Genomic DNA, 11339 nt, shown 5'->3' on the forward strand with positions numbered 1-11339 from the left:
ACTTGCTCAAAGATTTACGATAGCCTTTTTGGCTGCACAGTACAAAATACAAATAACAACAATGATAACACCTTTTTAGTAATATTTTATTCACATGTAAATATATGCCATCATGTTAAATAACTTAATACCCTCCCTAAAGCACGTATAAACAAAACCAACATATTCATAAGAATGCAGGTATGCAAAGTTATAGATAAGTTCACTGAAAAAGCTTAATGTCAAGCCCTGACAACACTATATTTGTAATTTGAAATTGCATGTATGTATGTATGTATGTTACACTAATGTTTTTCAAACTACTGTTACAATTAATTTGGTTCCGTTTGTATTGGAAGCTGTTCTTAAACAGTTTATAACAGTACGATTATTTACCTCAGATGGATTATTTACCTCTAGCCCATGTCAACACCACAGCACGCATTTAGTTTTTTTGTTAGACATGAACATCATTTCTTCTCGATCTAAATTAAATAATATCCTGCTCACAAACCTAGATTGGACGTCGTTTGGTCAGCGTCTGGACAGCGTCTGGACAGTCGACTTTGGACAGCTTCTCCGCGCGCAAATGTGGATTTGATGACGTCAGTCATCTGTCTCCTCCCTCCCGAGCTTCATAGAAAAGTACCATAAGATGGCGCCCAAGTGCTGCAGTAGAACCTTCTGGCACAACTCAGAGCTGAGCCTGTTTGGGCTTCTGTGGATCCTATGGATTACAGTTGTTTACGATTGCTAACTCACCATGTTCAATACTGAAACCACAGTTTCACAACTCTTCATACAGTCTGCATTCGTAACACTCATGTTGGCCAATGACTTCATTCATGTCTCAAAAGAAGCTCGTTCAACCACACACTGTCAACAATGTTCACTCAGAAGCATACACTGTCATTCATAACATTCTGACTTACAAAACACTAACAACAGGGAGCATTACATAGTTTGAATGATTTTCACAAGAATGAATATTTCATTATAAAAATTGTTTGATTTATAGTATTCATAGACAGAATAGTTGACTGTAAAACTGTAAAGTATTAGGCAACAAGAATGAATCAGAAACGCCACAATTTGCTTCTATCCTTTATCCTATCTTTTGCTTCTATCCTTTATATTCTATGTTTTATCCTTTTTTTTCCAGTATCTTTGCAGAAAGTAAGTTATGGTACATTTACTTCAAAGTACACTACATTTACTTGTGTAAAATCCAAAGTGAAAAATAAAGTGGAAGATGCAAAGTTCAAATAAAAAATAAAAACTGAAATTCCAGGGCTACAATACAATAGCAATCACACCAAAAATGTCTCACTCCTGAGGGTTTTGGTCCACCCTCTGGTCTGCATCTGGTCACATCTAATGTCTTCCCTGGCAATGCATCTAGTCTATTTCATTTCATTGTATATATTCTGCTAACATTTTCTAGACATTTCAATATGATTACTGCAAATAGTGAAAATACCACCGCTCATCCCTTATCAGACTTTGCTGAGGTTCTGGAACTGAAGAGTATCAATAGAGTGCAAAATAACAGCATCTGCACACTCAAACACTGTGCAAAAAAACTGTTTATTGCGAGCTTTCTGTCATATATTATAGGAATATGATTACTGCAAAATTGCACCAAATAATTCAGTTTTGAACGTGTTCTTCAGAGTTTTGAACACAGTATGTTAGCAATGAAAAAATGTGTTGCAAATACATAGTATTTTAGAGTTTGAATGAGAGAAGTGTTATGGCATTTAGAGAACGTAGTCATTGAATGCATTCTGTATGAAAGCAATGCACAAATCACAGAGAAAGAGTCACAGTTTTGTTCACATGGGTTTCTGCTCTGCTGACTGTATGAAGAGTTGTGAAACTGTGGTTTCAGTATTGAACATAGTGAGTTAGCAATCGTAAAAAACTGTAACAATGGTGCCTTATTATGTGCACAAAGAGGCCAAGCAATTCATACAGGCAATGCAATTCGTCATCAAAGATAACAGTGACGACCCTACTCCCCCCTACCCCTTTTCTTTCATTTCAAAATCTTTACTTTTATTTCTGTCACTATGTCTCTCAATATCTTTGTTGATCGTTCATTTTTGCTTTGTGTGTCTTGCTTTGAACCACATTCATAGACCATAATATGTGTACAGCTAAAATAATGGAAAAAACTGTAGACAAAACATGACATGATTGTACAAGTTGCTGAAACTGAAATAAAAACTAAGTATATATAAAAGAAAAGAAAAAGATAACAGTGACCTTTTTTCAGTACTTTATTTCAGTACGATAATTCACAAGAAGCATGGTCAACTTCAGGCTTCACATGCATTTGCAGGCTGAATTAAAAGACAATTAAAATGGTGCCCTTATATAAATGATAACACTACTGTATGAAAGCAGATGGATGTGTGTTTGTGTGAATGTCACTATAAGGTCCAAACGGCAGGACATGATGCATTATTATTATAAGGGTATGTATGTATGTATGTATGTATGTATGTATGTATGTATGTATGTATGTATGTATGGTCTTCTTGTGGTCCACCTTTATGCCTGGTCCGTTTTATGTGAACCATCAAAAAAAATAAAAAAATCTTCTGTTAGGTTGTACCTATAAGAGAAAATAAGGGGTTGAGACACCAAAAGAGCAATTCTGAGATATGCAACCTATTTATTGTAGGCAAAAGAGGGACTTACCATTGTGTCCATCCTTTGGACTGTAGTCTCACTCACACACACAAACACACACACTCGGAAAAGCTCTATATAAATACAATGAATTATTATTATTATCAACACTGCTGCACCTTTTCATCTGTTTTCAGAGCAGGTTTGGGCGGCTGCGGCTGAGGCACACTGATCCCCAGCAGCTCCAACATCTTCTCTGCTGCGTTCCTCTTGGCCACCTTCTTACTGGGGCCCATGCCCTCCGCACACTGGCCACAGATCGTCACCTGGCGGCACAAACACAGGGCGTACACAGGTCAGAGAGCCAGGGGTGCCAGGGGGAGATAACAAACAGAGGGGGAGAGGGAGGGAGGGAGAGAGAAAGAGGGGACGACGACGACGACAGAGAGACTGCAAGGGACAGACCGAACAAGAGATGGTCAACGGACAGTAGCAGGGGAACATCCATTGGTCCAGGTGTCGTTTCCAGGCTAGAGGTGAGCTCAAGGCAGGAGTCAACAGGACGTCAGGGTTCGACAGTAACACTGTGTTACTTGCCCAGAGCAAGTAAAACATTCTCTAGGTTTGTTTGCGCGAGCACGACGACGCTGCTGGATCCTGGATATTTTTACCTGTGTGCAGGAAGAACAACAGACGGCGCAGGCGCGAGACCAGACTAGATGATCGCGCCTGTCGATCACCCGTACGCTTTGATAATATCTTCACTCACGATCATCTAGTCTGGTCTGGCGCCTGCGCCGTCTGTTGTTCTTCCTGCACACAGGTAAACATATCCAGGATCCAGCAGCGTCGTCGTGCTCAGGCTAACAAACCCCGCGAATGTTTTACTTGCTCCGGGCAAGTAAACCAGCGTTACTGTCGAACCCTGGACAGGCGTCTGCATAACAAACTCTCTGCGTCGAGGCAGGCCTCGCTCCGTCACCATGCAGTACTCCGGCTCCTTCTCGTTCTGTCAATAGTCAATAGTCTCAATAATAATAATTATAATAATCTCAATAGTTCTGTCACAAAACGCTGTTACGTATCCTCACACATGTTTAAGTGGGTATATGGAAATCCTTGGCCTTTCCTAGTGGGTATACGGTGTAGTCCTGCGTATCACCTAGACTACACCACAGACCGAACAAGAGATGGTCAACGGACAGCGGACAGCAGCTGGTGAACATCCAGTGGTCCAGGTAGAGTTTCCAGGCTAGAGGTGAGCTCAAGGCAGGCGTCAACAAGGCCAGTTTATTTGTATAGCACATTTCATACAACAGGGGCAAGTCAAAGTGCTTTACATACATTATTTAAAAATACAGCAAGAGGAGCATAGTAAGAAAATAAAAATGACAATGAATAAAAGCAAATATAAGAAGTAAATGAAAAAAAAAAAAAAGACAATAGTTAATGGAAAAAAGACATTGATAGAAGTGTTTGTGTTTAATCATAACTGGTGCAAAAAATTAAGGTTTTTAGCTTAGATTTAAATATTTTAAGGGTTTGGGCCAGTTTGATTTCTTCAGGGAGTTTGTTCCAGGAGCATGCGGCAGCGTGACTGAAAGCTGCTGCACCGTGTTTTGTTTTTACTCTTGGAATTATTAGCAACAAGGCAGGCGTCAACAAGACGGGCGTCTCACCTGCATAACGAACTCTCTGCGCCGAGGCACCATGCAGTACTCTGGCTCCTTCTCCTTCTTGGCCTGCTGGATCTGGGCCAGGCGGCTGATGGGGTGCATGCCCAGCCCGTACTCTGGGCTGGTCTGCAGCTGGAGGGAGGGCAGGAGGTGGGTGGAGGGGGAGAGAAAGAGAGAGAGTCGTAATTATTACAGGGTTCCCACACCTTCTGAAACATCCAATTCAAGCACCTTTCAAGGACTTTCACGACTCAATTCCCTCAAATTCAAGGACCCAACACGGCATTTGAGACAGAACTAGATGAGAATTTATATAATAGGAATTATCCGCTCACAGACAACAATTACAAATAGAGGCTTGAAAGTAAAACATTTTTGAATATACATGTATATTAAAAAAATGAGAGAGAGAGAGAGAGAGAGAGAGAGAGAGGGGGAATTCAAGCACTTTCAATGACCCATGTCTATTTTTAAGGCCTTGATTTTTTTTTCTCAAATTCACAAACTTTCAAGGATTTCACCGTGGGCATGTGTGGCAGCCTCCTCAGCTCCTCCAGCACGGCCGTAACTGCCAGCTTCTTGGCGATCTTTTTACTCTTCCCCTCGCCCTCCCCGGAGAACTCCCCCACTATCACCCGCACGGCAAAGCTCTTCATGTGGGGTGGATCCGCCTCCTTCAGAACCTGGGGGACAGGGAGACACACGGAGGCTATCAGAGAGATGACTAGGATCCACAAATGACTTGCACAGTTCGTGAGCTTAGAATTCTAAGGTTCTATCTCCGTTTAGGGCAGTTCAGAGATATTGAGCGTCAAAGTTTTTACATTCCATTATGTTCTGTGAGATGGAACCTTTGTATTTTATTAATTACTAAATCAAAAATGTCAACATTTTAAAAATAACACCACACAGGCATTAATAAACACCTAATGGATCAGATTATGTAAAAAACTCAATTTTGTCATGAGTTGCAAATGGGAGAAGCATCATGGGCCCATCTGGGGTTCTGTTCTCTGCCCACCTCAAAGTCCACTGGCATGTTCCTCTTCAGTGCAATTTCGAACACTTGGCTGATCTCAGACTTGTTGAGGTTCACTTCCGCGGGTTCTCCTCCGTTCATCTGCAACCAACAGAGTTTGTATTAGAACATACATATACATATACCATAGAACACTGTCTCATGGTCTCCCCAAAGAAGGAGCCATTATGTAAACATTTGAAGGCAGATTAAACGATGTTTAGTAATGACTAGAGTAACTATCTTTACCAATGACATTGTTGTTAACAAGTATAGCAACGGTGAAACAATGATCCTATTCCTTAGTGAATTCAGTGTTGTAGTAGTATCTGTGTGCATTCTGACATGAATCAACACCATAATGCAATCCAGCACCACGCTGTTTGAACATCCTGGGGGGAACCTGGGGGGGAACACTGACTGTCTGGCTCTGTACTGTACCAACAATGAGGTGCTGTGATATAACAGCACGGCATACATTTGCTTTCATGTTGCAGAACAGATGAGGCAGTGAGCTCCATGTAGCACTGCTGCCCTGTGTCGACCCCTCCCCTCACCTCACCTCTGTGTCTCCCCCTCCCCTCACCTCTGTGTCACCCCCTCCCCTCACCTGTGTCACCCCCCCCCTCCCCTCACCTCTGTGTCACCCCCTCCTCCCCCCCCCCCCTCACCTCACCTCTGTGTCTCCCCCTCCCCTCACCTCTGTGTCACCCCCTCCCCCCCCCCCTCACCTCACCTCTGCGTCTCCCCCTCCCCTCACCTCTGTGTCACCCCCCCCCTCCCCTCACCTCTGTGTCACCCCCCCCCTCCCCTCACCTCTGTGTCACCCCCCCCCTCCCCTCACCTCTGTGTCACCCCCCCCCCTCCCCTCACCTCTGTGTCTCCCCCTCCCCTCACCTCCCCTCCCCTCACCTCTGGCAGCTGCTGCAGTATGGGTTCCTTCTGCAGCGTCTTCAGGGCCTTGGCTGTGGCGTCGTGTTTGGCTAGCTGCTGTGGGGTCTGGGCCAGGGCCGAGGCGGCGGCAGAGTGCTGGGCCTTCTTTATGCTGGTCCCCTCCGCCTCCCACTGCTGCTCCCCCAGGGTCAGCCTCACTGAGAAGATCTGGGAGACACAGCAGGCAGACAGACAGAGAGAGAATCAGAATCGCTTGTATTTACATAGATTTTTTTTTTATACATTTTTGGCATTTAGCAGACACCTTATTCCAAAGCGACTTACAATCGATACATTTGACTAAGCAAGTGAATCATCAATCCACCAGTCGTATCAGGAAGAGTCATCCAGCTCAGGCCCGGGGCCATTGATAGAAGGAAAAACCTCCTTCTATCACCTTCTTCTAAACCTAGGTTTTTTTGGGGGGGTTTTAGGGTATTACATCCAATGTACAGGTACGCAAGAGTAAATTATTCTTAGGCTTAGGTTATTGGACGTCGGCATTGCAGCAGGATACAAAATCAACAACAATAGAATAAAGTAAGATAAGTAAAGTAAGTAATAATAAAGTAACCATGTAAAACCTCTGTTATTGCAATAAACTCCAGTACTCAAGAGCAGAACGGAGACAAACAGTGGTCTCCCAGGGTTGCTGCTCGTGAGTCAGCAGTTGTGAACGGTCGCTAACGTTTAACGGTCGTTACCTTGGAGTGAGCTGGCCCTTGCTCACAGAGCAGCTTATACTCAGGTTGGATCTTGTTGAAACGGGCTAACTCATTCACCAAACACATTGGGGTCTTCTCTTTAGGGTTTGCCATGTACGTTTCTAAAACAAAACAAACAGACAGACAGACAGGATAAGAGAGAACAATCATGAATCCATGGCTGAGCTCTCAAACACAGACAGTTTAAGTACTGATCGATCGATCGAGAGAGAGAGACAGAGAAACACACACACACACCTGTGGAGGGGCTGAAGGGAGTGGCTGACCCTGAGGGGAGGGCAGAGCTCCGGAGGGGGTGACTGGCACTCTCTGGAGGCAGGGTGGCCGAGGTGCAGGGGATGCTGTCGCCTGGCTGGGGCTGGGGCAGCTGCAGGGGGGTGGCGGCGTTGGGCATGGGGCTACCCGGACACTGGTACTGGAGCAGGAGCTGAGACATACTGGTGGGGTGGGTGGAGTTAGTGGCAGGCTGAGGTCAGGGTGGGAGCTTTGCAGTTCAGCAGCAATAGGAGCCGTAAGCAGATGTTTGTATGTTTGTATGAGGTGAGAGACTGCAACGCTCTGCCTGGGAAGTAGAGGAATAAGACAGGGTTAAGGGTTAAGACAACAGAGACCACATTGCAGATAATATGCACATACTATCACAATGAATGTGCTTAGTTTGCTAAATATGTAAGTAAGTAAAGCTTTATTTATATAGCGCCTTTCGTACATGAAATGCAACTAAAAGCACTCGGTATGTACCACAGTTCAACAAGGAAAGGATCATCATTATAATTCTTAGTGTGATCAAGTGTTAGTGTTGAGTTCAGGATGATTCATATGAATGAAAGCTTCATCAGAAGGGGATTGGTTCGTTCACTGGTGTGTTGCAGACAAACACTCAACAACATGATTGAACTGCTCTGACTTCATCATTCAATGAAGGGAATGAAACATGATCGCCAGTGACGACACCATTACAATAATGCATTAAGTTGTCCATTGATTCATTTCCGATTGCTTGCAACAGCTACAACCCCTCCTCCTCTCTATGCTGTCAGGTTTGCAAATGTGTTGGTTAGCCAGCCAGGACAGTTGACTTATCTAGCTGAGATATGTCAATTGATGTCATTTGTTTGCACATTTGATTTATTAGCTTCTCTGTTAACCAAATAAATCACCAACAACTACCTCAGCCAGATAACCTGGCTAGCTGGCTAACGCGTTAGCACCGAGACATCAAATCAAATGATGGACATGATGGTCATCATCAATCATGTCATCTCATGTCATCATCAATCATGTCATCTCATGTCATCATCAATCATGTCATCATCAATCATGTCATCTCATGTCATCATCAATCATGTCATCATCAATCGGTGCATCCTGGGGGGCTATTAGGATGAATGATAGGCGAACTTTTTTTTTTTTTTTCCTTTTGGGTTTTGTTCAATGCCATGCGATCTACCCATACTACCTTTGAAAAGACGGTTTGTCCGAGCGAACTGACCGTTCGTGCATTTACTAACGTACCCGTAATAACACTGCTGACAGCTGTTTTTCATGAGAAAAATACTTTATGCGTGACCGCCCCCCAAGAACACCTCAACGCCCCCCTTTAAAACATATTTGTTCCAGCGGCCCCCGATGTTGTCTGAACGCCCCCGTTGAGAAACGATGCTCTGCAGGAACCAGCTGTTCTGGAAAAACAGAACCGAACCATGAATAGGCACAACTGGACACGCACCGATTTAGAATGTGCCATGCGCGTTTGAATGGCACGGTCAGGCTAGATAATATGCCTGCATAAAACCTACCCACCAGTATATAATAATGTCAACAAATGCATTTTAATTTCGTTCAACATCGGTAAAGATAAGGTAATGAATATAATGGAATATGGAATGATATCAAACACACGTGTGAACCATATTCCTCATTCCATGTATTACAATAAACATGTTTGTTCCTCATTCCTCGTTGTTAATTCCTGAATACAATCGACACATAATATATAACGTATATATAACATAACATATAACATAATATAACATCATCGAAGTCGTCCAATTCACCCATGCGGTTAAGTTAGATGACCTAGCAAGCTAGCTAGCTGTTAGCTCAGCTCCCTTTAAAGCTGTCTCTGTCTGGCTGCAAACATGTACACAATAAATATGAATTGAAACACGGATCAAATCGAATGCGATGTCAACTACCAAATGATATATGAGTATATATAATATATGACACTATTGTTACTTACTTGCTGTTACGTCCCTGTCTGTTTTGCTTTGTGTTTGTGTCTGTGTCTCTCTCTCTCTCCCAGGTGTTCGTGATCCCTTGATTGTCTCCCTGTTAATCATCCATCATCAAGTCCACCTGTGTTCCTGTCCTGTCAACCAATCACCTGTCTACCTGGGGCCGGATTCACCAAAGTGTTCTTAAGATAATTCTTAAGACAATTCTTAAGAAAAAAGACAAGATGTTCCTAAGAATGTTCTTAAACGCTATTCACCATTTTTTTCCTTAAGTATTGTCCTATGTCTTAAGAACTTCTTAGTTTTCTCACTTAAGAAGTTCTTAGATTTTGAACTGTGATTTTTACACCTGTGTCTCTCTCTCTCTCTCTCTCTCTCTCTCTCTCTCTCTCTCTCTCTCTCTCTCTCTCTCTCTCTCTCTCTCTCTCTCTCTCTCTCTCTCTCTCTCTCTCTCTCTCTCTCTCTCTCTCTCTCTCTCTCTCTCTCTCTCTCTCTCTTTTGAACTTATGAAGAACTTCCATCTAAAATGTGAATATAAAATAAATAATAGTAAGGACATTGTTTCAGTTACTTGGCCTACTTAAATAACATGTTCATAATGATTAATTAAGTAGTATACATCAAATACAACAACTGCCTCCTTGATTTACTTTCTGAGTACATTGTGGTGTAATCTAGGAATAGGCCTACATGTGACACAGGCTGAAAGGCCCATTTCAGTTATATCTCAAACATACAAACATGCATGGGCGTCACCACCATATATTTGGGGGGGGACGTGTCCCCCCCACCTTTGAAACAAGGTCGTTTGGACCCCCCCACATTTGCCATCAAAAATATGTTGCATGACTGGTCAGCGTTATTTTCATTGCTTCACAATCAAATCCGTTCCACTTTATGAGTAGGGGATTGCCCATATCCAGAAATCCACTCCGCGTTTTACTTCTGTTTTTAACGGCACGCAGCATCAGACACGCACGCAGATTCAAAACATTCAGACTGAGGCAAGACGATATTTAGATCATCCACCAAGATGGATATAAGGATTTTTTTTTTCTAAGAAGAGAAAAGTAAGTCAAAGTCATCCAAGTTTTCCCGTGAGTGGCCAAACAGCAACATTGCGTTCTCCCAAGGTCAAACACAGCCAGCTTTTCTGATAAGAATGTTAGCACCTTATGAGACATTCTCTGTATTAGCAATATAATTAGCATAGCCTACTAGCAACCAAATACGAGCTAGATCAGCTATATGGCACTAGCAGTTTTGTTAGGCATTACTAGTGCGGTTAGACATGTTTAAATGCAGAACAGACACAGGCGAAATGTCATCAAAAGCACAGAATGGCGACAAACACCTCACAGTGCTTACCTGTCCTGTCATTATTGCATCTCCTGCCCGTGTTCATTGCCCTGAGCATTTGCACTATTTAATTTGGCCATTGCACCCACCCAAAGAATCAATTTTGCATCTGATTGCTTGAGCTAGGGTTAAAAAATAAGAAGAAAACACCTGTTCCATTTATTTTTCTATTTCTAAAATGCTTGTGATTGTATTTTTTGTATTGATGATTGTATTTCTATGTCAAATGTTCTATTAGAGAAAAACAATATGAACAAGTGCTCAATGCATCCCCATTTCTCCTGATATAGGTGGTTGAGAGTGAGAGTGAGTCAGAGGCAGGGGCAGCAGGCAGGGGCAGTGGAGACAGCTCTAATTCACTCTGTGATTTTTTTTGTTTGTTATAGTTGTATGTTCTGCAATGCACTGAAGAGGGCTAAGTTTGATTGTAATAGGCTCTGAGTAGCCTAGGTACATATTTTATGTTTCCTCATAACTTTTTATTCAATTTGTTGACTCAAAGTTACCTCATTCTTTTCTAATTCACTCTTTGATTCTTTTTGAATCTTCATATTTAATAAAGTACCTAAAAAGTGCCACGTGTCAGTGTCAGGCCTCTGTGAGTTAAACCAAAACATAATAGTAGTCAGTAATTGCAGACCATGCCAGCTCCAAGGAAAAACAAAGAAAGAGGGAGATTATTTTGGGTGTAAAACGCACCAGAATGCAGGAAATTGAATCTACTATTTAAAAAAATTCGGGGGGAGGACCCCCAGACCCCCCGAAAAATAAG

General features: G+C 42.7%; 1 protein-coding gene across 1 annotated transcript; it reads right to left on the bottom strand.

The window, feature by feature from the left end:
• Positions 1-2780: 2780 nt before the first annotated feature.
• LOC308172046 (double-stranded RNA-binding protein Staufen homolog 2-like) lies at positions 2781-7404 on the bottom strand (the record flags this gene model as incomplete). Its single annotated transcript, XM_080546957.1, has 8 exons — positions 2781-2942; positions 3554-3598; positions 4326-4424; positions 4799-4975; positions 5314-5412; positions 6223-6411; positions 6948-7069; positions 7206-7404. The coding sequence occupies 8 exons, from the start codon at positions 7402-7404 to the stop codon at positions 2781-2783; spliced, it is 1092 nt and encodes a 363-aa protein (XP_080403083.1).
• Between the last annotated feature and the right edge of the window lie 3935 nt (positions 7405-11339).

This window comes from Nansenia antarctica (assembly GCF_963989245.1).
Source record: "Nansenia antarctica genome assembly, chromosome: 16".
Taxonomy (NCBI): domain Eukaryota; kingdom Metazoa; phylum Chordata; class Actinopteri; order Argentiniformes; family Microstomatidae; genus Nansenia; species Nansenia antarctica.